The sequence below is a fragment of the Ceratotherium simum genome, chromosome 24 (assembly GCF_057802395.1).
Source record: "Ceratotherium simum simum isolate JZ-2026a chromosome 24, ASM5780239v1, whole genome shotgun sequence".
Classification (NCBI taxonomy): Eukaryota; Metazoa; Chordata; class Mammalia; order Perissodactyla; family Rhinocerotidae; genus Ceratotherium; species Ceratotherium simum.
In genome coordinates, this window is record NC_141923.1 from 32,029,205 (window position 1) to 32,056,451 (window position 27,247).

Consider the following 27,247-nt stretch of genomic DNA (forward strand, 5'->3'; position numbering starts at 1 on the left):
CTCTCTTCCAACTATACATATATATGATAGATTTTCTTCATAGGCTTCAACCAAAACAATATAATGCAACACATTGTATGTAGCAGCAGACAGGAGTTCAGATGTTTTATACAATTTCCTTTTAATTTAAAACATTATTTTAAATAAAAATATTCTGTTAACATGAGTTTATTATTAATTCATTTAGAAATAACAATATCTTTAAAATGTGTTGTTTTAATTTCTAATGCAATAAAGATAAACCACATAACAAAAGCTCTTGGGGGGGGTGGGGGTTGCGCGGAGGAGGGCTCAATACTTATTTAAAATGTAAAAGTACTCCAAGATCAAAAAGTTGAAAACTGCTGCCGTAGAAAAACCTAACTTTCCAAAACTAACTAAAAAAAGAATAGAAAATCTGAATAGTCCTTTAGAAACTGAATCCATAATTAAAAGCCTTCTCCAAAAGATTATTCTAGGTCCTGGGGGTTTCACTGGTAAATGTTTTTTCCCAATAATTTAAGGAAGGACATAATTCACATGGAGAAAAGCAGAAGTGTCATGAGAGGTAAGGCAGCCCTGAGAAAAAGAGAGCAAGTATCAGACCTATGTCCACCTCAGCTTCTGCTGACACTCTGTTCTAGGTCTACTACAGATGCATCCTAAAAGAAACACCTTATTTCTTAGGTGGTCTGAGTCTCTGTTTCTTGAAAACAATACTCAAGTTCTGGAAAACTATGTACAGATGTGTTGTGGACACTGTGATCAACTCCTCTGCACACATCGTGCAGCAACCGTACAGTTTGGGGAATGGACTCCAGGTTCAGGGCTAGGCTCTGATTCGTCTGAGCCAGTCATGGTGATTCTGTTTCTTTTGTCAGTGACCAGCTTAGAAAATTAGCAAAACACCTCTGGATGCTTCAGGAGGAAAAATCCTAAGTAAACTGCACTTTAAGAATAATGAAGAGGTTTTATGGGACAAAAATGTCATGCCAACTGCCCTTTGGATCTCTGGCTCTCAGATTAATGTAGCTCATGTACCCAGAGAATTCCTTTCTTTGAGGATGAGTTTCATTTAACTGACATGTTTTCTGTCACTAGAAAAACCACTGTCCTTCGAGACTGGATCCCACTACACTCCCAGGTGTGCCACTGTGATCCGGCAGGAAGACAGCAAGTTGTGTGGGACTCCAGGCAGACAGCACACGTTCTGCGTTCTGCTGGTTCAGGTTGTTACTAACAGTTAAAATGATTCACTAAAGGCCTAATAAATGATTTAATCAAGAGCATATCTATTCTCATTGTAAGTCAGCTTGCACTTTCTTTAAGTTATATACATGAAATCAGTGGGTTAGTACACACCCCAAGTTAGCATTTGCCTGATTTTAATGATCACAATCCAAATGTTCTTTCCTTTTTCTGTATTATAATTTAGTGTAACATAGTGAACACAGATGCATTTTTATCATTCTACATGTTCCATCTAATATTATATCATTAATATGACACATTTAGATAAATTCAGAAGATGTAAACTACAACTTTCCTACCATGTGTGAAAAGATATCCTTTTAATATGAAATATGTACGTTTCTATCATAAGCTGGATCACATGTGTATAGGCCAAGGCTTCTGTTTAAGTTATTTCAGAACCAAGCAGATGTTTTAAAAATATGCAATGCAGGGCTTAATACGGTGTATTCTAATTTTTCTTAATTTGACAAAAATGGACAGAAGGCAAAATGAAAAAAAAATTTATTTCCTCAGTGTTTTATCCACTGTCAATACTGTATTTTTGATGCAATATATTTGCAAAGAAAAAAACAATCTCAGCTTTTATTTTCCATTTTAAACAACTACAATATTTACAAGCTCTTTCGAATAACAAACACTCAGACACACACACACTCACGGACACACGCGAGTACATATATTCTTATCTCTGGTTTATACTGAATGCTGGTAGAGGCAATGAATACTTTCAGAGCCCATGATCAGAAAAGGGAAACCCATTTTCCTTCCTCACACCCACCTTCCTAGAATCATTTTTAGTATTCTTCCTTCCATTTCCTCATGCAGAGCTCATTGCCAGACTTGTATAGGGTTAAGGTAATCAGTTTTTACAATTTATTTTACTTAAACTATAAGCTTTTAAAAAGCATAAGCAGACATGATTTTCCCCCCATTTCTATTATTTTGGTTGTAGAATCAAGCTTCGTATATAAAAAATCTTGTTTAACCACAATTGTACTAAACCCAAGAGCCATCTGGAGCAGCCGTCTCCTCCTCCACTACTATTCTGTTTTAAATTCCAGGGTATCACCCCATCTGTGCAAGTAACACCCAGGAATTCATCTTTATCACAACCTTAGATGACTTTTGTTCCTTCTAGCTTGGCTCCTCTGAATCATAAACTGTCAGGTACAGAGCTGAGGCATAAGGAAAAAGATATAAGCCTATATAATAGGTATAAGTCTTAGGACAGAGTTGTCATATAACCTTTTGGTGACAATCAGCTCTGGTTCCCACGAAGAATGTTATGCTGCTTCCATAAAATGGCAGATAATGAAGTTCAGCTAACAAATTGAACTTATTTACTCTAATTCAGAAAGAATACATGGCTAACAGGCAATAAAGAGAAATTCTTATACACATAATTCATGACAGATAACTCTGGTGAGGTTCCAAAGCAGAAAATATACTTCTGTTTCAAGCAAAATTAATACTCCACTCACATAGCTACCAGATCTATTTGTATAATAATTAATTCCTTTTCCAATCACAGTTCTTACCTAAATATTTAACAAGTTAAAAATGAGAAGGCCTAGGTGTATATCAATGAGATTTTTTTTTTTTTAAAGAGAAATGAAGAAAAGAGAGGTTGGTTTTTTAATACTTAAAAAAAAAAAGAAACTGTATATCCAACGTAATATTAAAATTTATGCTGCACAAATACATGGTAATATCTAATTTTCATCTTTCTCTAGATCAGTAAAACTCAATTTCCACATAGGACTGAAACAGAAAGTTCAAAGTCCATTAACAGGTTCCATGTATCATCTCAGACTTGACTGACATTATTCTCTCCATTCATCTGGGAATTAAAGGAAAAGTCTCGAGAATAAAAATGGATGTTTTATACCTCATCTGAACAACGTATCATATCAAAGGAAAAAATTGACTGTGTCTGTCCAGGCAAAGTAATTTTATAAGATTATATTATATGACAAAAAAGAACAAGAATGAATACTGAGGACTTAAAAAAAAAAAAAAAAGAGCTTTGTCCATATTTATGAAAAAGTAATGAAAATAAAAACAAAAAGTAATTAATCTGGGCAGCAGTTTATAGTTTGGTAGTTAGTAATCATAAATTCAAAGAATTCTCATGCAAAATTACTAAGTTATCTTTTTCTCAAGTCACATATTTAGGAGGAAAGGTTTTTAAAAGTTAACTAAAAGAAAAAGGTAATTTTAGATTCTGGGCAAATCATAAGTTTAAAAGACCCAGGTCTGCAAGAATGACTCAATGCAGCAATCCACCAAATGAAGAATTTCTAAGCAAAGGCAGAAGGATGCTGCTCAGAAGCAAAGTAGAATTTATTAAGGCTAAGTTACCCTTGCTTAGATTTGAAGTTGTTTTTTATATTTTGATATGAGATGGATAAACAAACCAACCCAGGAAGAGAAAAACACCTCTTCTTAATGAGCTGTATTTCCTACATAAAAACTTGTATTTTCATTGCCTGACATTTAGTACACAGAGTAATTTCCCATATCTCAGTCAGGATAGAAATACTGTCTGACTGCTTCTGTTTCAAGGATTAGTAGAAGTATCTCAGATGTACTTGAAATATTTTAAAAAATACTTCAAATCTAACGGAAGTTAATCTTCCAGTAATGGAAACTCAAGGAAGGCATAATACTGATTAAGCCTGTTCACTAATTTCCTGGAAGATAATTAATCTCCTCTTACCTTAAATGTATAACAGCCTTACCACCTACTCTCCCAAGTGCCTTAAATATCAACACCTTATATTAATCTAGACTTGTGGAAAAATTAGAGTTCTTTAGGAAAAAGTGAACATTTAAAGTTTTATCAAGTATTGAAAATGGTGTAAAAAGAGGGCTTACACCAAGTTATAAGCTGGAAGATTAACCAAAAGCTTAATTTTGAGTTATAAAATGATTTTTACCACTGAATGAGGAAATAAGATACAAACCTAACAATTTATAACTCATTCCGGGACTCTCTCTCAAAAAGGGGAAAAAACAAAATCGAACAAGAAAAAAAACCAGAAAGCTATCAATGAAACTCTATTTAAAAGAAATAATAAAAAGCTAGTGTTTTAATCACATATTTTTACTTTCAAATGATGGAACTTTGCAGATTTTGGCAGTTGTGAACTAAAGACACTAACGAGCGTGTGCTGGAGTCCTGTACATTCATGCAAAAGCTCAGCGGAGAATCAAAGAGCTCACTTCTCCCCAAGGCAGGGGGGAGTGAGGGGGTGCTGGGTGAGACACACATGATGGATTTAATTAGTGAAAGTGTGCATATTTCTATACAATAATTTAGGTCGATTTATTCTTAACACATGAATCTTTCTTCAATTATAACCACTCCCCCTGATGCAATTATTGGAAAAGTATCATGATTTTTAAAAGACTATCAGTTGTAGACTTAAAAAATAAGGACATGGCTCCTCTTAGGGTTCCTAACTGATATATTCACTAGTTACAGGGCTATCTGATAACAAAATTCAACTTGTTTTGAGAAAAATGTCCATTAGTTGCTATCCCAAATCAAGACCCAATATATATGTTCTGTATAAAATCTACTTTTTTATTTGAAATCTGACTTTTTAGAGTGTGTGATGTGTTTAACAATTGGGGGTGGGGGTGGGAAGCTAGGAATAAAAATAATTCTAGCCCTTATGATTAAATCATCTGAAGTTCAGATTTTTTTTTTCTGTGTAGGAAAATGAAGATTTATCTGCCATTTGAGTGAAAAGGCTCCTCTTATCTTCTCCTCTAGGCAATGAACATGAAAAGATCACGCTCATTTCAGAAAGGGAACAAGCAGCACGGAGCATAATTCCTTTGAGAAGATTTTAAATAAACATATAGAGATAGAGATACAGAGATCATATATTCAGTTTCAGAAGGAAAAAAAAGGAGCCTGAACCTTCACGGCATACTAGAGATTTGCCAAAAGGAGGCAAATACAAAATATAACCCCAGTATCAGGAAAACACATTTTAATTGGTCGATTTAGAAAGGGTATCTTGGTGTAAAGGTTCAGAAAACCACTTCACAAAGGTTTTTAAACAGTAAATTTTGCAAAGTGTGAAGTCTGGAAACATCAACACGAGGCACATTGGGTCCTGAATAACCGCAAAAATTTGAAAAAGGAAAAATAAATAGGTTTTGGAGTGGAAATGCAATAATATGCTGTATATTAGCCATTTACTTCCTTAGTTTTCATTCCTTCTACTGAAGCGTTAGGCTAATCTGTAGATCTACATCAGAATTAGTAGGAAAAACAGCTTCTTTCTCCCGTCACTTCGTCAAAAGATACTTTACACCCGTGCTGTCCAATATAGTAGCCACTAGGCACACGTGGCTAATATGCACTTGACATATGCCCAGTGCCACATGCTGAATTAGTAACACTTTGGATATATTGGATTAAATAAAATGTACGACTGAAATTACTTTCACCTGCTTCTTTCTACTTCCCATTCACAGGGGGTGGAAAGATGGCTGCTCCTAAATGCTCAGAGGAGACGTACAGTCTTCTTTGGAGTTTCACACAAAAAGGGAAAGTTTTCTGAAGAATTTAAAAAATGCCAAAAATTTAAAATTAAACCTAAATTGGAGTTCCCACCTAGCCCAACTGTAAATCTGAATTATATAATTCCCTGAATACACGCATTTAAAAAAAAAAACCAATAAAATTTAAGTTATGAGACAACATATGAATTAAGTCAATTTCACAGTTATAAATATTTCAAATTACAGCTACACACTATAAATTACAGAAAATAAAATTCAAGTAATAGAAAAAGAAGAGAGGAGGAAAATAAAAGGCAAAGTTATCAAAGAGGATTTAACAATAAGAACTGCACCATTGGGATAATTTTGTTTGAAAAATTTTACTTGATTAACTGAACTGCATGTGAATAACTTCAAGAGCTAAGAACTCTTAAAATAAAAGGCAATCAATCCTTTCTTTAAATTTCTGGACATTCATCATCGTCTTTGAAAAGCAAAAGTATTTTCTTCCCAGAACTGACCCCAGCAGCGCTCGCCCCGGTGGAGAGAAGCAGAGTGCCTGGGGCACGCCCAGCGGGAGCGCGTCTGAAATGTGGACACGGGAGCTGGCAGTAGTGTTCACAGGACCGAGTCACTGACTATTGGCTCCGGGAAACGCCAATGATGAAGCCATGTATAGCTTGAGATTCGATATTCATTTTAAAGAAAACATCCAATGTACTGGCATGAAGTACAGACTACTAACAGAAAAATAGGCAGCAGAGCTCCTGCTACGTATGTTTATAAGGAAAGGGAAGGGGTTCATCCCAAAGGCAATTTAAATAATGGTATTTTATTTTCATATATAAATAAACGTTCTGAGAAATCTCAGACTTTAGTGCATTGTTGTAAAAAATTAGTGCAGTTTTTCCATTAAAGTTTTTAGCGCTCAAGGCATAAGATAAATCTATGTCTGTTCATAGTCTCTTTCACTGTACATTAAACTTTTATACTGCTATATGTCAAACTGAAGGTTTCTACACTGGTCTGCTTTTAAAAATCAAGGTAAATGGATTTCATGTTCTATGACAAAACATGGCAATTATTTTTGGCAAAGAAATTAGAAAAATATGAGATCATAGTTTAGAAATCAAGAGTTTGTTGATTTAAAGCATAGGCAATGCATAGGTAAAAACTTTTTTTAAGGATGAGGATGTATTTTAACAGAACTTTATCCTTCATGCAAAATGTTTTCTTGGCAGCTAACTTAAAAAAATATTTCAGCTTTATTTGGGGATGGAGACAGCGACAGGAGTTGGGGTGAAGGGCGAAGGAGAGGTGCTTAGCGAAGCCCACTCTGTGTTCGAGTCTCTCCTACATAGGATCCAAGCGATACCTGCAGGCATCTTCTGCTCTCTCCTCTCTTTTTCCAGTGTCTTGGAATTGAGAGGGAAAAGAAACGTAGTTATAAAACACTGGCTCACACTTCAGCCCCAAGTTCTAGTACACCGGTTTCAATTACAGTCACATATTTATCATCAATCTGGACCAGAAGCACTGTCTTGTCGATGTGGGATCTAGTACCTGGATCTCTGCTGCAAGGCACCCATCGGTGAATCACCTAATGATTCAGAATACAACAAGAAGTTAGTGGCAGAGACCCTGAATGGACTCACAAACTCTATTCCTTCAATTAGGATTAGAGGTAGCAATTCTGCTTGATAATTAAACGTAAGTATATAAATCAGCTAAAAACATGCATACAAGTCAGTCAGGCTACAAAAAGGTCAGAGCACCAGACCATTAGCTTCATCAGAGAACTTACATGGCCTTCCATGCCCTCCTGAGGACTCCAGTCTTTCCAGCTGTTTCTCCCAGCTTTTAACCGAACACCCTCATCAGGCCACTGCAGCTCTTTCCTTTTTGACAGGTTGATCCCATCCAGAATTTGACTGGGATCCACAATCTATATTGTAAATAAATATGGATCATTTCCAAAACATTTTTTTCCTGATAATGAAAAATTATATAATCTCAAACAAGATTTCTTTGACAGTACTCTATGCCTCAAGTTCTCCATTGCCTATAATGGAATAAAAAACAATCTAAAGAGCCATCTGCCATTTCCTTTTAGCCTACTGGTAGACCTTACTGCACTGGCCAAATGGCAACAGCTGGACAGGGAACAAACATCACCACTGGAAAACTGCTTGCTTTCAGTTTTTATACTGACAGAAACATTTTTTTTAAACATTCAAAAGTGTTCTAAGTCTTCAGACTAAATAGTATCAGATGTGTTTTCACAAAACTCCTTTACTCAACCAAGGCGAAATAAAAACAAATGAGTAAGAGAAACAGCGCAAGAAGAACCCCGGGTTTACTCACTTGGACTCTGTAAATCACCTCCCCCTTTTTGGCGTGTGAATTATTGGCGGGACTCAAGGTGTTGCCTGGCTGTGCATCAGTGGCACTGCTCTGACCTCCATCTGTCCCAAGAAAGCCCACGAGAGTGTGATGCTTGCAGGCTGGGATGCTTTGGCTGGAGCTGCTGGAAGAAGGGAGGCCATGCTGCACACAGGCCAGGCCGCCCTGACCGGAGGGTTCCATTTGGTTCACCATAGAGAGGCGGGACTGGATGGATGATGGCAAGTTTCGAAGTGATATCTGACTGGTGGAAGAGCGCCGACAAGGCACAAGCCCCGTGGTGGACATCCGAAGAGAAGAGTGCCGGCTGCTATAGCAGTAAGAAGACTGGCTGGCCACCGAGGCCCGAGCAGGGGACTGTCTGACCAGGGTCGACTGCACAGAGTGAGAGCTGTGGCTGGTGCCTAGGGATGGAGAAACAACAACAGCACTCACTCCAAGAGGAATGACTCAGACACAACTATTATTTTGTAGTTTCAAAGACTTTCTTCCCTAAGCAGTTACTTGGGAAATTTATTGAATTTCACATTTAAACTTAAAACTTTTAAGTTGTCAAAAAGAAATAAATATCTGAGACCTGTTTTCTTGTGTGGTTTTTATAATATAATTTTTATTTGCTGAAGCTTTTTAAAATTCAAATTATGGGGCATAAGAAAGATACAACTAAATTTACAGAAAATATCAGGACTTAAGGTTGGGACAAATCCTAAAATATTTTTCACAGAAATATTTCAGAATAACAAGAATACTTCTTTAATACATCAGGAATGAAATATCTCATGGGAATGAGAGAAATATTTATTAAGGATTTACTATATGTAACTACTATTTCTCAAAGTACAGTATTAATGCCCTTTCAATCTAGTGTAGTGACAAGCTACACTGCCTGTAGAAAGAGAGTGACACCACATTATAATTTTCATATACTTGAAGGGATTACTGCTAAATAACGTATCAGCGATACTGAATAGCAGGTTCTTCTGTATTCTTTTTCTAACAGCTTGATACGATTATTCAGATTTGTCCTTTTCCTGACTCATAAGTGATGTGAAGATTATTAGAAAATAATTATTAACCACAGTTGTCCCCCCTTATCTGCAAGGGATACGTTCCAAGATCCCCGGATGCCTGAAACCATGGATAGTGACGAACCCTATTTATTCTACCTTTTTTTCCTATACATACATACCTATGATAAAGTTAATTTATAAATTAGGCACAGTAAGAGATAAATAACAGTAACTAATAATAAAATAGAACAATTATAACAAGATACTATAATAAAAGTTACCGTAGATCTTAGCAACCTTAGCATACGATATTTTTTCTTTCCTTATTAAGTCGAGAACTTGCACCTTTTCACTGAAAGAAAGCACTTTACAGCTTCTCCTTGGCATATGTGAATTGCCAGCATCACTTCTCTTGCACTTTGGGGCCATTATTAGGTAAAATAAGGGTTACTGGAACACAAGCACCGTGATATCGTGATAGTTGATCTGATAACCAAGTTGGCTACTAAATGACCAATGGGCAGGTAGTGTAAAGGGATGATTCATGTCCCGGGCGGGACAGAGCAGGAAGGCATGAAATTTCACCACACTACTCAGAATGGCATGCAATTTAAAACTTATGAATTATTTCTGGAATTTTCCATTTAATATTTTTGGACCTTGGTTGATCATGGGTAACCAAAACCGAGGATAAGGGGGGAATACTATATATTGAAAGGGGATTACTATATATTGAAAAAATAGCTACACGCACTTTTTGTCTGAAAATAAAAAGAGCTCATCAATGTAAGAGCAAAAGGTACATTTAAAGAAGCATATTGAAAATTATAGGTTTTCACTCAGAAGTTAAAAAATGACATGCAAACTGTTGATCATATACCTATTTAGAGTCTTAGCAATTCCAGTGCCATTGAAATTTCTTTTTTTTTTTTAACTCAAGTAAATGTCTCAAGACTTCACCGGATCCATGTGAAGCAGTGGGGGAAAGGACCGTGCTGGATCAACCGACCAGCCACATGGACACAGGAAATCTGGTTCCTGCTGCAGACCAGGCGGACTGTAGGTCTCATGTAAAAGGTAAACTAGTACCCCAGTAAACCACTACCTTCTTTTGGGACAGGGAAATTTTTCTTAAATAGGATACAAAAAGTACTAATCACAAAACATCAGTAAATTGCTTCACACTAAAATTAAAAACTTCTCATCAAAAGAAGGCACGACACTCTTCACAGGAAAATGGAAAGCCAAGAGACAGAACGAGAAAAGATATTTGTAGTACAGAAAACTGACAAAGAGCTCAAAATCCAGAATATACAAATATAAATGAGAAAAAGATAACCAAATAGAAAAATGGGCAAGAGACTTAATAGGTAGTTCAGAAAAAAGAATAGCTGATAAACTCATTTAAAAGCTTTCAATCTCAGGCATCAGAGCAATGCAAATTAAAATAATAAAATTAAAGACCACCCCCTTCTCCTGCCCCTCTGAGCAAGCAGGGAGCAGAGATGGAACTGATAATACGCAAAGCTAGTGAAAGTTTACAGGATGGGCATTCCTGTACATGACTGCTGAGAGTACCAATTGGTACAAAAACCTTCTAGAAAGACTTCTGGCATTATGTGTCATGAGTCTTAAATATTCTCATAAACTTTGACTTAGTGATTCCATTTTTAAAGTGTCCAGCTTAACAAAATAGTGTGCACAAAGATTATTACAATCCTTGTCCAACAAGAGGGAAGTTAGATAAATTATATTAATTAAATATTATTAGCCTTTAAAAATGATACTTTCAAAGAAATGATATTTTAAATTATACATATACATATTTATATATATAAAATGATTAATATAAACAAGTAGGATAATGTCCAACTGGGAATCAAACAAAATATTCTATTTATACATTTCCAAGTAGGTAATATGTCATCCTCTTTATCCACACGTACTAACTGAACCCCACAGCTAAGAGGCTAACATCATACACATAACTTTGTTTCATATTACCGAGTGTTGGAGGATAAGAGGTGATAGGCGGATGGAGTCCTGCTCCCGACCCCTGGCCTGGATTTCCAGTGCTTCCTTGGGACACACTGCTGTGGGGATCATGGGCAGTTGTTGCATTGTTAGTAGAGTAGGAAGTTCCACCTCCAGTATCAGAATCTTCAATGTTGCCACCACTGTTACATCCAGCTCCACAACCTTTCCTTAACCTAGGAACAAATACCAGAGTAGGAAGCATTATCCCAAGATCACTTCAAGGTAAGTATTTTACTCTTTTTCTAGCTATTCTGAACATTTAATGTACTAAAGCTCACCTTTGCAAGTCTTTGTGGTGCAATCAATATTAGTAACAAAAAAAATCTGTTATTATGTTTTCATATCTCCCTCTTATATTCACTGCCTCAAATCTTCCCCATCGATTTCACTTTTATACACTCTATCACCTTTCCTATACCATAATAAAGAACTGCACATAACACAGTCATACCATTAAGATCACAGTTAGAAACAGAATTCTTGCCAGTGTCTATTCAGTGCCTCTGAAGTATGCAACCCCTGAAAATCTAATTTATTTAAATTAACCTAATTTATGCTGCAGCACACCTGAAACGAGCTGCTGGAGTAATTTCTTTCTTTCTTTTTTTTTTTTTTAAAGTGTAGGGTCACCAACTGTCCTGGTTTGCCCACAAGTGTCTCTGTTTGGCACTGAGAATCCTGCATCCCAGGAAACCCCTTAGTCCCGGACAAATAAGGCACTTCTAGCACAACACATCTTTTTTGAAAAAAACTTGCTTTGAACACGACCCTGGTTTGTGTTCTTCCTTCTGCTTGAACAGGGATCGACGTTAAAATGGTGCAACTTTACTCTTTAACGTTGGCTATTCTTAGAAGAATTTAAAAACACCCATTGGAGAGTTTGTTGCTCTAATCCCAGATCCCGTTTTTCTTAAGCTCCGATATTTAAGGCTCTGAATAACTCTTAAGAAACTGAAAATAATATCCTGCGATTTTTCTTCACCATTCACCAAATTATGATGTTCCTATACAATACATCATAATTTACTAGACAAAAGGCAGAGAAAAAATTCATGTGCATTCTTGAAGACACTACAGATTTGCCATGTGAGTGATGACTGGACTGTTAAAAGGGCAGTAGAGTGTATCTGTATCCTTCAACCAGGAGTTCCAACATGGGTCGAGTGCTCCCCCTACTGCTGGAACGGAGTAAAATAGAAGAAAGTAACCAACTTGCACAAGTTACTTAGTTTTTCTCTAATTTGCCCTGTTTACTGACTCACACACTCTTATAGTGGCAATATGCTGCAATAGAGAGTCATAAAAATTAAACAAAGAAAGGATACTATCCAAGATACTATTCACTGAATGCTAGAGCAGTGGTTCTGAATCAGAGTTGTACATTAGATTTATCTAATAAGAGTTTGAAGATATAAATGCTCAGACTCCACCTCCTGAAGTTCAGATATAACAAGCTGATGTCATGCCATGGCATCTGTATTTTTTCTACCGGCTTTCCCGGTGGTGCTAATGCACTCTGCCTAGATGAAGGACAGGATACACCACCACTGAAAAATGCAACCCCATGGCTCACCTGTGCCAGGTTGACACTATAAAGCTTCTGATATTTCCCAAGCTGATAGGTCCCCCAAGAATTTCTTTAAGCTGTTCATGGCTGTCAGAGTAAGAAGTTGTCAGGGGTGAGACAAAGATCGGGTAGCCAATAGGCTGATCACAAGATGAGTTTATCATGTTTCTCAGAGCTTGCTTCGCATTTTGGATGCTACCTCTCTCTGGGTTACGGTTACGTAGAAAAACTAGCTCCTGCTGTTGTCCTGCCCAAAGACCTCGGACACATTCCTTATTCACCTGAAAACCAGAACACACAGGAATTAGGTGAAGGGGCCAAGAATGAAATTCACATAAACAGAAGAGCGGAAATGGGAGGGATACAAAAGACATTATGACAACCAACTGTGAAAAGCAGAAAACAAATATAAGTAGGTCACATGTGAACACGAGTTAACCAACTTTCCATTGTCATTAGCAGGTTGTTAAATAATAAGTACCTACAGAGCTCTTCCCTCTGCTCTGTCATATAAAAATATCAAGAAAATGTAGTCCATTTAGTTCTCCAAATTAGTGAAGTACTGAATTTTGAAATTGAGATAACACATATTTTTGATAGAAATCAGAAGTAACAAATATTTAGAGTTGAAATGATGTTTGTAACTTTGGGGGTTGACTAAACGAAGTAGAGAAAGAAATAAACCATTACAAACTATCAAAATAAATTTCAGAAATTAAGGCTCTTAAAGCCGTGAGATGTTTAGAAAAACAAGGAAAAGTTAGAGTGAGCGATTTACAGTTAGCTACTGATCACTATGAAGTACAAGCTATGTTGTTATTTTGCAACCTAGGAGTCACAGCATATTAGCATGATAGTGCTGACCTTTGAAGAGATGCTGTCCAGATTGTAATAGATAAAAGACCACCATATAATGGATAAAAGAGTGCCAAAATAGAAATAAAGCAAAAATTTTAGGGCTTAATGGTACATGAGAAAATTTCAGAGAACAGAATAAATTACTGACAAAATAAATCAAATTAAGTGCTCATAAACAATAAATGCCAATGTAGTATGGTCATTATTTTTTTCTATAAAAGAGTTTTAATTACTTTTTAAAAGTTTGGATAAGTTATCTAAGTTCCATTTTTTTCAGACACAAAAAAAATGCCTCCAAAACGTACTTTAATGACCCTGAAGCTAAGGTAGCGTCTGTTCAGCATGATGATTTTATATTCATTGGTGCCATCATCCATGACATGCCGCAAGGCAAGCAAGGAAGGAGAGTTGGCGAGGACAGCACTCCGCCACGCAGGGTCCCCTTCATGGGCTATTACAAGGTTTTTTTCGTGAGATACAATGGCCTCGTAGAGCACGGTAGGGTCATCGTACTCATCTGGAGAAGTGAAATGATCCTAGACACAGAAACAAAAAATACACCTTTTTTAGGAAAAGAAGAGAATGACTTCCAGGATGACAAAAAACTTCTATAATTACTAAATCAGTTACTAAATAAAAATTCTTGAAAACCAGTTTATACATGTGCCAGCATGTTAACATTATTAGAGATAAATTATAGATTCTTAAACTTATCTAGGTTAGGAATTAGCTCACTACTGCTATAGTACTTTTGTAGATTCCTTGATCCAACCCTATCCTCTAAACAAATATTTTTAGTTTTAGCTAAACAAATATTATTTCCAATTTTTATATATTTTGTTTTCCTCATTTAAGTTGGTTTTTCACATCTTCATTCCTATTCATCTTTTTCTGTTAAAAGATTACCTCACTGTTATCAGTTAAGGAAGGCAAAAACTACATAAATATCTCTAAATTGTGTTTCCTTTAAGCTAGGCACTTTTCACATAAACCCACATCTCTAGAATGATTCTAATATAACATTTATCCTGCCTCTCATCTACTTAAGATATGGCTCAAAGCTACAAGCTCTGAGGACAGATTAAGGGTCCTAGTCCTGGAGAAGCTAGTGAAGTCTTCCCTGAAAAACATCTTGGTCTTGATAACTACTTATTCATTTGATAAACAGTTACCTAATATCTACCATGTGCAAGATTCTGTGGCAGGTAGCACGAATGAAACAGAAGAGTGTATGAAATGTATCTCCCATTCAGAAACCTACAAATAAACAGGGGATACAGGATATATACCCAAATAACAATAACACAAACCTGAACTTCTAAAATGGCATGTTATTAAGGAGACACAAATATTGTATTGGCTACCTTCATATTTATGGTATAGAGGTTGATAAATTTTTACATCCAGGTAAAGTAACTCATTTGTACTCAAGCCAATTGACCACAGTGTGAGCTATCTGAAGGGGAGACGAGTGAGAGCAAGAAGGCAGTATCCCCAGGAAAGCAACTCCAAGTCTGGGGGTTGGCCTACATGAGAATAATAAAAGTATTCACTGTACATAATGCTTCATAATGTAAAAAGTTCTCCAACACGCTATTTCATCTAACTCTTACGACAGCCTTCAAGTAGCTTGAGCAGATAATACCAGCATTTTAGAAATATCAAAACTGAAGCTCAAAGAGGCTTAGCTCCCTCCTAGGTTTAGGAGTATTTTTTCATTCTGATTTAAAAAATTATATGATTATAAAAGTTAACTGAAAAACCTGTCAGGTCTAGTTGATGTGATTAGGGAAAGCTACACAACACAGGTAGTTTTGAGCTGGATCTTAAAGAATGAATACAATTTCAGTGGATGGAGATGGGCACCGTGGGAAAGGGCTCCAGGCAAGACAACCTGCAGAGAAACGCAGAGGTCAGTGAAGAGATCAAGTTAATTACAGCATAAAGTCTCTGTGGGAACTGGGGACCTATTGTGCTGCCAAGAACCGTGCTAGCTACTGGGGAAAATAGTAGTAAGCAAGACAGATACAAGCACTGCTGTCATGGAACCTAGGGTCTAGCTGCAAAACGGTGAGAAAATTAGAAAACTAGGTTTCAGCTAGATTGTGAAGCACGTCACTGGTGCCTTGTCCAGATTTCTTCTACTAGGCTGGTGCACTCCTCTCTCCATGGTTTTGAGTGTTGGCTCTTAACGGCTCACAGCTGTTCTCTCTTCTACAAACCACCTTCAGCTGACGGAGCTGCTTGGGTAGGAAATGCCAGGGGAGGTTTGTTCTCCCCATGGTTGTGGGGGTGCGAGGTACACAACATAACTCTTGGTGATGTTCACATTCCAGAATGCCCTCTAGACTTCAGCGGAAGCTAGAATACAGCTGAAACACATTTTCGCTTAGCTCCTTCCCTTCTTCTTTCCCGCTTCCACCATTTCCTTAAAAATTTTCCTGAGGGCACCCTCTCAATTAACCTCTCGCACAAGAATCCTGGACTGTGACTCGGCTTCTAGAGAACGTGGCCCAAGATAAGAGAGCCTTTACAACTTAAAATACTGATAGGCGGTGCTTGATGTCTGTACACCAACCCTCCTAATGTTTCTTTTAAATACTGAGTTCACTTTACTATGCCAGCAGACAGCTGGATGTCATAAGATTTGCTCTCTTTTAGCATAGTTCCATTAGGGAAGGAATGACATTGTTGTAGAGTTGTGTTGGTACAACTACTTGAACAGAAAAAAGAAGTGCAGACATAGGCAATGATCAAATTCTTAATAAAATGGACACAAAGTTGGAAACAATCAGGCATGTCAAAAGTGGAGAATGTTTAATCTTATCCAAATATGTCTTTTCACTGGGCTTAAAATGGACGAATGAGTATGTAAAGTTCTATAAACATCATTCAACATTGCTTAAGTGGCAAAATATTGTAAACAAGCAGAATGTCCATAAATAGGAAAATGGTTGAATAAACTGAGTAAAAATTATACTCTGGAATACTACAGAGCACTAAAAAATGGAAGGGGCCTCTATACGTGCTGACTCGGAAAGGTGTCCATGTTATACCAAATGGAAAAAAAACCATGTTACAGATCAATTTATATAGCACAATTACATTTTTAAAAAGGAAAATATTTATAAATATAGATGCAAATGTCTACATAAACTTGGTGAAATCAGAAAAGAGATGCATCAAATCATTGGCACTGATTGTTTCTTTGGGGTGTTGTACAATGGGCTGGGTGATGGGAAGATGCTTACTCTTGGGTGATGTTTACTTTTTTAACATTTTTCATTATTTTTGAAATAAATAAAAAGAGATAATGTTCCCAGTTCTTCTAGAAAAAGTTTCAGAAGCATTTTAGAAATACACTTGAGAACTTATGAGCAGATGCACGGGAAAATACTACTTTTTGAAAACAATGAAACTCATTCATTTAACAAACATTCATTGGCCGCCAGGCACTGTGCTAAGCAATGAGGACATAAAGATTAATAAGAAATTATCCCTGTCCTCAAGGATATCACAGATTGAAAGATTTTCATCACATATCACTTACAAACAAAATTGGACTTTGACTAGTTTATTTTAGTTCTAACAACTATGTAATCCTTAAAGAGACTAATAAGAAAGGAAGAACGAATAAGGAGGCAAGTTATTTTACAAAATATTAAATAGAGGGTAAGACAGAACACACGAAAAGGGCAATTTGCTTAATTTCTCTGAGTTCTGGTTAACCTTCATCTACAAAATAAGGATTAAAATAATTTTTCGGGTTGTGGTGATATAATGTGTATGAGAGCACTAATACATTATAGGGCACTATCCAATTATATTACACAGACTATAACAGTTTTAATTTCTCAAGTAAAAACGTAATACATTAGACTGGAGAATTTTTAAAAAAATAAAAAAGAACTATAAGGGAAAAAGTAAAAGTTAAAAACACCTATGAAGTGCTAAAAGCACACTATCAAAGACTGTTTGAAAGGCAAAGTTAGAAATTTTATATTTTTAGCTCTGGGAACATAATCTTTTTTTTTAAATCAAATTTGAGGTATAATTTACGTACAATAAATGGCACCTATTCTGACAATACAGTTAGACGCACTCTGACGAATATGCACCTGTGTAACCACTGCTACAATCTACAGAGAACATTTCCATCACCCCAAAAAGTCCCTTCCTGCCGTTTGGCATTCAGTCTCTACATCCCAAGCAACCACTGATCTGCTTTCTGTTGCTAGAGATTAGTTTGGCCTGTTCTAAATTGTGTGTGTGTGTGTGTGTGTGTGTGTGTGTGTGGTGTGTGTGTGTGTGTGTGTGTGTGTGTGTGTGTGTGTGTGTGTGTGTGGTGTGTGTGTGTGTGTGTGTGTGTGTGTGTAAGATTAGCCCTGAGCTAACATCTGTTGCCAATCCTCCTCTTTTTGCTGAGGAAGACTAGCCATGAACTAACATCTGTGCCCATCTTCCTCTACTTGATATGTGGGACGCCTGCCACAGCATGGCTTGATAAGCAGTGTGTTGGTCCACACCCAGGATCCAAACCTGCGAACCCCGGGTGACTGAAGCAGAGTGCGTGAACTTAACCACTATGCCACCGGGCCGGCCCCCCGCCTGGTCTTTTTGCACCATGCTCTCACCTTCTGGCACTGTATCAGACACGGCTCCGCTGCTATTCATAGGGGTTTATGGCCAATGTTTTCAGAAGTGGGTGGTCAGATCCTTCTTCCTAGTCTCTTAGTGTGGAAGCGCTCCACTGAAACCTGTCCACCATGGGTGACCCTGCTGCTATTTGAAACATGGTGGCACAGCTTTCAGCATCATAGCAACCTGCAGCCACCACAGTGTGACAACCGACAGACGGGGGTGGAGGGTGGAGTGTGGGGGTGTGGGGGTGTGGTGGTTCCCTGACCAGGAAACGAACCTGGGCTGGGGTGGTGACAGTGCCAACTCTTAAGCATGAGACCACCAGGGCTGGCTACTTCCTATATAGCAGATACATAATTGGTACCTTTTGAGAAGTTCTGAGGTTTTAAAAACATTATAATCTGAAGTCATTATCTTTTTTCAATTCACTGAATTTTGTCTCAAAACTATGAAGCCAGTCTGAAGATAGACAGTTCCACTTGATCCCAAATGTATATTTTCCCCACTGTCCTCCAAACAGTATTACATTTTTCACCGATTTTCAAATAATACATCCCTTACTAGTAATACTCTTAAATAATATGAGACATTAACTTCATTGCATTACTTTAATCATAGTAAAATCACTTGAAGAATAATTCATCCTTTATTTGGGGGAAAAAGGATTCAATCAGATTTGAGCACAGCAGATGCATTTTAATGAGTCTTATCATGTGGTCTCTATCATCAGATCTGATAACCACTGTCAAGCGGAATGATCAGAGCAGCCAGTGCCAGTACTTAACTTCAACATACACTCTTGACAGGATCCAGGGCTTTGGATATGCATTTTTGGGCCTCATTTTAATTTTATTACCCTACCAGGACTATTTAACTAATGCTAAATCTGTCCTAACCATCTATTATTCTGCATAACATGCTAAATGAAACTCATAGTTCACTTACAAGATGCCTGAGATGCTGCTACAGTGCACTGGGAGTCAGCTAACACTCACCCACGGAAGAGGCAGGAGTTACAATCACGTGAAGTCACAGCAAGTACTACAGACGCCAAAGACTTTATTTCTGGCTTGTCACTGCTTACATTATTCCTCAAGTTCATGCCCAGATCAGTCACTCTCTAATATTAATATTCAAATTTGCTGTTAGAAAAACAGGTTCAGGCTTCTAAGATTTAATCTTGCCATGAATCATGTTTTTCTTTGTTTCCAATCATAATATTTCTCAAAAGGTTCCTAAGAAACATAATTTGGAAGTCAAGTGAAGAAGTACCATTAAACACCAGTAATGCATTAGAAATTTCCTCTTCTTACCTGATGAAGTTTGATGGACATGCGGATTCCAGGGACGACCACTTTTCTTAGCAATTCCATGTCAGCAAAGATCCATTCATCTCGAATTGAAGAAATACGGAAGTCTCCCTTAAATAGGGCATGCAATCCATAGAGGAATGACTCCAAATTACTGTTAAGATTGGAGATAAAAGTTTACATATTTCGACAAAGGTCTTCCATTACACTGATTCTTACATGTGGTTGTGCATCAGAATCATCTGAGAGTATTCTGAAAATATGGATTCCAAGAACTAATGTCAGCACCCCTGAATCAGAATCACAAGGGACAGAGCCTGTTTGACCTGGGACCCCTGTTTATGAACCACTTTAATAGGAGGCCATGAAAATAAACAACAGGCAAATAATCTATAAGTTAAAATAAATTAAGGAGGCCTGATGGAAAACATCGTAATCACAGAAGAAACTTAAAATATGTGGTATTTCTTAATTCTAATTCATTTGGATGCGTATGTCAAGAAATCCAGTTTATATTTAGAGTCCCAAAATCTAACGTACAACTATATTAAAAGTATAAATGCTCTGGACAAAAATTGAGAGGAAGTATGGAAAAACAAAAAGAGGTGAATTGTTAGAAAAACAGATGTATACGGGAGGAGACCAATCAAATGTTATGGGGTGATTAGTTTTTAAAATGTCTTAAATCCATTAAACTCTCATTATCAACAGTTGCCCGTACACATGTGAATTTTAAAAGCCAGTTCTGTTAACCACTTAGCAGAACTCAACTGTGTTCAGCAAAAAGATCTACACAATACAATATCTGAAGAGACTTTTCACAATAAATTAGCATAGAATGCTTCCATGGAAAATTATTTCAAATTTTTCAGATTTAGGTTACACAGCTTCCCACAGTCTTCCTGAAAACAGAAACGCCTTCGTTACCTGGACATATGGTGGGATGCTGTCCCCAAAGCTCTCCGTCCCAGAACACAGAGTCCATAACAAAGAGTCACCAGGGATGAATCTTTGTCTACATCCACTGGCTTTAAAAAAAACAAAGAATAGGGGGTCAAAAGGTACAAATTTCCAGTTATAAACTAAGTCAGTCATGGGGATGTAATGTACAGCATGGTGACTATAGTTAGTAATATTGTATCGCATATTTGAAAGTTGCTAAAGAGTAGATCTTAAAAGTTCTCATCTCAAGGAAAAACAATTTTTTTAACTATGTATGCTGATAGCTGATACCTAGCCTTATTTTGGTGATCATTTCACAACATACACAAATATCGAATCATTATGTTGTACACCTGAAACTAGTAATGTTATATGCCAATTATACCTCAATAAAAAAAGAAAAAAGAAAAACAAACAACAAAAAAACAAAGAATGTTAGTTATCAGAAAGGTATATAAGTATTTAACGAATCAGAAGATATCATTTAATAAATCAGAAGATAAGGAACTCAACTAGTACATAATTCCTATCTCTTCAAATAAAAGTTCTAATGAAAAGAAACTTAACAAGCAAAGTATAAATGTATATGAGGAGGTTCTTTGGAATCTCTAAGTAAAATCCAATACTTCACAATACCGGAACACACTCAAAAAGAACTGGCTGTGTTACAGAATGTCAGGATCTTAGCTAAACATCTCAAAGCACTTACTAACATACATCATTACTGATATTGTCTTCTCCTAAAAACACAATATTCTATCTGTTAATTAGTTACTTCTGGACTTAACCGGGCAGGCAGGCTATTAGTGATAGCTTCATTAGCCTATTAGTGACCATAATCATAGTAAAGAAAATCAAATTGATATCTGTAGAATATTGCTTCCCCTCAACCTTTTAATTTTTTTAACAATTGCATACCTTAATTACTATTATATATATAATAATATATAATACAATACTTATATATGTATAACAAAATGGTATACTTTATACAATACTAAGGAAAATCTTGGTAGCAGCTCAATTACTGAGAACAATCTAGGGCAATGGTTCTCAAAGTGTAGTCCTAGGACACAACATCAGCATCACCTGGGAACTTATAAGAAATGCAAATTCTTGGGCCACTTCAGCCCTAAGAAATCAAATTCTGGAGGCAGGGTCCAGCAATCACACTCCAGTGATTCTAATGTATGCTAAAGTTGAAGAATCATGGATATAGGCTAATAAGGAGCTTAATGATTCCAATGTTACCAAGGTATATATTTTTGGCTTTATAAACCATTAATTTATAAATAAAAAAGAGAAGTTGTCTAAGATACTAACTTAATGTTGATTGGTTAATTTAATTATCATTAATTGGGTAATTTAGTTAATTAATAGTACCTGTGTAAGAGATATTCTAGTTGCTTGCCAAATGGAGTTGTTTCAAAGATATATTACCTCTTACAGCACATATCCTAGTTTCATCAAGCAGGTTCTTTGAAGGAATTTTGGATCCAAGTTACAAAACAGTAGATAAAGAATTTGAGAACACTTGTTTTAAGAAATAGAAAAGAAAAATAAAAGAGATGGGGTGTGTAGAGACTTGAAGTTATATAAACAAACCACTAAAGGTGGTTATAATGGGTGGTAAAATTATGATTTTCTTTCTTTCTTTTCAGTCTCCCTCTCTCCATTACCTAGTCAACTTTCTATGCTAAAAATGTACTGCTTTTGTGATAAGAAAAAAAAATTGTTTTTATTGAGTTCAAGCTTCTGCATCTGGCCGAGAGAGTAATAAAGACCAGATTTACCCTTGCACCTGAAACAATCAAAAACAAACCAAGACCTGAACAGAACATATGAAGCAATGATTTTGAGACATTGGACATTAATTTCTGAGAGATGAGAAACAAACGAAGTAGCCCTACGCGAGTTTCACACGCAGCACAAGGAAGGGGAACACAGGTGCAGCCCAGAGGTCTCCAAGTTGAGGAGACAGCTGGGAGTCTGGGGAGGTCAAGGTGGCTAGAGCTGGTAGGGAAAGTGCCAAGGAGAGAGCTACACAGAGAAAGCAAGCTCTGGGAATCTGCAGACGGGCCCTCTTGAGTCTTCAGCAGATTCCTGATCACCACATGCACCAAGGACCCAGGGCCAAGAAAAGAACCATCAGAAAGGGGCAGAAAGGAACAACGGAAAATCTCATGATTAGCTAGGGTACTCACAAGAGTATTGTCTCAGTAATGGGGAAAAATTAGCCCCAGACTAAAGGCTGCTCTGGTCCCTCCTAAGAAAGCTCAAAAGCAAGCCCCGAAAAGATAGAACTGTCCTCCAAGAATTTAATTGTGTCACAGATCAAAGTTCAAGAATATTTACAAGAATACAAAAATACTCAACACTCATCAAGGTAAAATTCATCAAGTCTAGCATCCAATCAAAAATTGTCAGGCATGCAAAGCAGCAGGAAAATATGACCCATAATTGGAAGAATAATCAGTTAATCACTCACTCAACCAAAACTGACCCAGAATTGACACAGATGTTAGAATTAGTCAACAAGGACATTAGAAGAGTTACTATAACTGTATTCCATAAATTCAAAAAGACAGAGGAAAGGCTGAGCATCCTAAGTAGAGACATGGAAGATTTACATAAAAGACACAAATTAAACCTCACGAGATATGAAAAATGCACTGTCTGAGATAAAAAAGATGGGATTAATGGCATTTTTTTGTATGTGTGAGGAAGATCAGCCCTGAGCTAACATCTGCCAATCCTCCTCTTTTCTGCTGAGGAAGACTGGCCCTGGGCTAACATCCGTGCCCATCTTCCTCCACTTTACACGGGACGGCGCCACAGGCTGGCTTGGCAAGCGGGGCGTCGGTGCGCGCCCAGGATCCGAACCGGCGAACCCCGGGCCGCTGCAGCGGAGCGCGCGCACTTAACCGCTTGCACCACCGGGCCAGCCGGATTATTGGCATATTAAACAAAGGCAGAAAAAAAGTAAATGATCTAAAAAATATAGCAATAAAAACTATGCAAAATTAAACACAGAGACAAAAACGACTAAAACAAGAAGGAACAGAACATCCCCAAGCTGTAGGACAATACCTACATATGTTGGCAGCCTAATATAAATGTACCTGGAGTCCCCAAAAGAGGGAATAGAGGAGAACCAAAAAAACCTTAAAAAAAATAATGGCTGAAAAATTTCTGAATCAGATAAACTATATATCTAGGGATTCAAGAAGCTCAATGAACTCCAAAAAAAGAAACATGAAGAAAACTACACCAAGGTACATCATAATTAAATTGCTTAAAATTATTGATGAAGAGAAAATCTTAAAAGCAGCCAGTGCAAAAAAACCCATCATGCTGTACATATTATTTGTACATAGGAGCAAAGATAAGAATGTCCAGACACTTCTCATCAGAAACAATGCAAGCCAGAAGGCACTGTAGCAATATCATTAATGTACTGAAAGAAAAAGTAATTGGTTCTACCCTGGTAGCTCTGTTTTGTTACTGCTGGAGAAGGCATGTGTCTTACATCCTCAGCTGCATTAGAAATACAAAGAATTCTTGCTAATACTAACAACAATGGCGAAAGAAATGTATTGTCATTTAAGAAGCAGGAAGCAAAACCAAGCTGAGAAAAACTCTTCCAATTTGGCATTCAGGTAATTTTAATGCGGTTAGTCCAGGGCCACACTTATAAAAATATTTTATCTAGCTGTTTAGAATACAGGTACAGCTAGTATAGGGGAGATTATTTCCTACTAGCATACATATAAGAGGAGGAGTAAAGAATGATTTTTTACTTCTGTGTAATATGTAAGTTAGAGTACAATCTTGGAAGGAAACTACGGAAGGAGAGTCTCAAGGCAACTTTTTTAACACTGAGGTGAGGGTACCAGAACTTGGAGGCAGCAAATCTTTCTGGCCTAATTAACCTCCCTTGGAAGAGGCTATTCTGGGAACAGTGATTCAGAAAATAGAACACATGGTTTTAAGGAGGTGGAGATAACCTTGTTCAACTTCAAAGAAAACCTGGAACATGAAGGGGAGTATATGGTACAGCTGATAATTTTCTTCTAGAAGGGACAGCAGAGCAGAGTGTAAGCCACACTGACCTAGTGATAAGAAGCTATCTGAAGAGACTGGGAATACCCAAATTTGGAGGTAAACCTTTTGAACATATGATTCATTAGCAATTGGGAGGAGGACTTCCTTGGGCTATGTCTATGATCTCAGCAATAATCTCTAGAAGGGTCCTTAAATTTAGGAAGGATGGAGCCTTGTTCCTGAGTAGGTAGACGGTGAATTCCTAGTCCAGGCGACCATGGTTAAACCAAACAAAAGTAACTAATATAATCTAAGCTAGAGAAAGGCTATGAGAGTAATACAACCACTCCCACCCCCAAAAAATATGTCCAAGGATTTGAGAACAGTATGCAAAGCATTCTAATATATTTCATTTATAAAAAAATAAACTGCTTGTTATGTGTTTGGAGGAAGAGACGTTTAGCTTTGAGGTCCTCCATTTCCAGATATTGTCTGCTGGTCCTTTTTCTGAGCCTCTTAGGAGGTTATTTTATTCTATTCTTTATTCTTCTTTAAAAATATGCTACTCTGCTTAGTATCTGTTGTGCATCCAGTACAGAAGTTCAAAGGACACTGTTCAGAGAGGAAGTACAAGGATGCTCTCTTTCTTATCGATGAAGTGAAGAGAAAAGAGGCTGCTATGATGGTGTGCCTGACTCTAAGCAGCTGTAAAGGAAGGACTAAACCAGGTGCTACAGCTAAGGACAGGTGTGCACATTCCAGACTATGAGCAAGGCACCAGTTGTCAAGGTGGCTCACTATCCTCCACGCTACAGAGTAATCCTGTACAGGATGCCGGTGGTTCAACTACATAAGACTTTTGCTTGGAAAACAATAGTGGTGGTAGGAATTAGCTGTTAGAAGCACAGGCCTTGGTATTGTGGTTATGTTACATGGAGTCTAACCAGGGGGGCAAAATTGCCACGAGAGCCATGAGAGCTAGAAGAATAGTAGTAGTTGGTGAAGTCTACAACTCACCTTACCTTTATGATAAGACAATTTATCTGAAGTGTGGATTAGAAACCACCTGAATCACAATCATCCAGACTGACACAGATTTTGGGTCCCCAGTCTAGGCCTACAGAATTAGAATCTCTTAGGTGAGGTCCAGGAATCTGCATTTTTACACATTTCCTAGGTCATTTTTACCATGTTAACACTTCAAAGTCAATTGTCTGTTCAATATGGTAGCTACTAGGCTACATGGGCTATTAAATTTAAATCAATTACAATTAAATTTAAAATTCAGTTCCTTAGTCATATTGGCCATATTTCAAGTGTTTAATAATAGCTACATGTGGTGGATTAGTAACTACCATACTGGAACAGCACAGAATATTTCCATCATTGCAGAAAATTCTATTAGACAGCACTGGTCTAGAATGCATTTGGGATGAAGATACTAAATTATCCTTAAGTCTGGTGTGTGTGTGTGTGTGTGGAGGGATTTAGTCTTTAAGAAGGTGCTACATGTAATCTGTAACCTAAATTTGTGTACATGTATGCATGCACAGGGTGCAGGGGATGCTATCTAGACAGTGATATTATGACACTGCAAATGAAAAGAATGAGGGAGGCCACTTTCTTTAACCTGTTTTGGCAAAGTTGGTTGATTTGGCCCAACCATAACAAACAAGACAGGTTCTCTTACCCAGATGGTCAGAAAGAGGCAAATGTGGAAAAATTGACCTCATAATATGAACAAAGATATTCTTTCCACCTTTGGAAAAACAATTCAAAGAGTTATAAATGAAATAAACAAACTCTACCTTTGCTCTTCGGGAAGAGCAATACTCTATCCAGTTGAGGTAAATCACACAGAAACTCTCCCTGGATATGCCTGCTAGTCGATGGTCATAGTCTTCATCAATGTTTGGATTAAATGTCGGGTCCACATCAACATAATTTCGATCTGCACACAGACGTAGTCCTTCCTGCATTGTCTCGTTAGCTAGCCACTCCTCTAGCTTAGAAGAGGTTGTAACATAATAAATGATACCCTAACAAGGGAAAGATAAAATTCAGGCTAAATCATTTTGAATTAACAACTCCTCAGTAAATAAATTTCAACTGTTTACATTGATAGTACGACTCAAAAATATATTATTGTAGCTCAATACCATAAGAATACATTTTAAGAATGCTATAATAATATACCTCAGGCCTTCCTGGATGAAAAAACATTTAATTTAATACTTTTAAAATCACAACCATAAATTCAGCAAGGCAACTTCAAAACAATTCTAATCTATTGACTTTAGAGCTTCAGAATATAGGATCTTTTAAGAGATGTTAAAAACCTCTATTGTGGTGCATTTATTTTGAGAAATTTCTCATAGAAAGCTATTTAACTATCTTGTGGTCCTAGGTCAAGTTACAGAAATGTAACTAATAAAAAAGCAATAGAAATATACATATTAAGAGACAGAAAATGCCACACACGTGCGTAAAAAATGTAAAATCAACCTCTAGCTTCCTGAGGTTGGTAAAAAGACTCAAGGTTCACCCCAATCAGCACAAATAAGGTGGTACATAGAGGTAATAACACAAGATATGTAAAATTCAGATATGGGTCATTAAAATTTAGCACACACTTTCCTCTTGAAAATACTGGTTTTGCCTACAAGCCCCTAAATCATAAG

General features: G+C 37.0%; 1 protein-coding gene across 11 annotated transcripts in view; it reads right to left on the reverse strand.

Annotated features, from left to right (window-relative positions):
• The window catches only part of PCNX1 (pecanex 1), a 185,568-nt gene that overhangs the window by 6,201 nt on the left and 152,120 nt on the right, over nucleotides 1-27,247 (reverse strand). For 9 of the 11 annotated variants that reach the window (XM_014784353.2, XM_087448302.1, XM_087448303.1 and 6 more), the window contains 9 exons: nucleotides 26,375-26,605; nucleotides 20,508-20,608; nucleotides 19,584-19,734; nucleotides 13,935-14,165; nucleotides 12,778-13,052; nucleotides 11,172-11,377; nucleotides 8,119-8,561; nucleotides 7,559-7,699; nucleotides 1,717-7,354 (listed from right to left, as the gene is read on the reverse strand). In XM_014784353.2, the coding sequence (XP_014639839.1) occupies nucleotides 7,214-7,354; nucleotides 7,559-7,699; nucleotides 8,119-8,561; nucleotides 11,172-11,377; nucleotides 12,778-13,052; nucleotides 13,935-14,165; nucleotides 19,584-19,734; nucleotides 20,508-20,608; nucleotides 26,375-26,605 (1,920 nt within the window). In that variant the 3' untranslated portion in view covers nucleotides 1,717-7,213. Of the gene's footprint in view, nucleotides 1-1,716; nucleotides 7,355-7,558; nucleotides 7,700-8,118; nucleotides 8,562-11,171; nucleotides 11,378-12,777; nucleotides 13,053-13,934; nucleotides 14,166-19,583; nucleotides 19,735-20,507; nucleotides 20,609-26,374; nucleotides 26,606-27,247 lie in introns of those variants that run through there. The other 2 variants (XM_014784355.2, XM_087448299.1) reach the window with 2 other exon arrangements.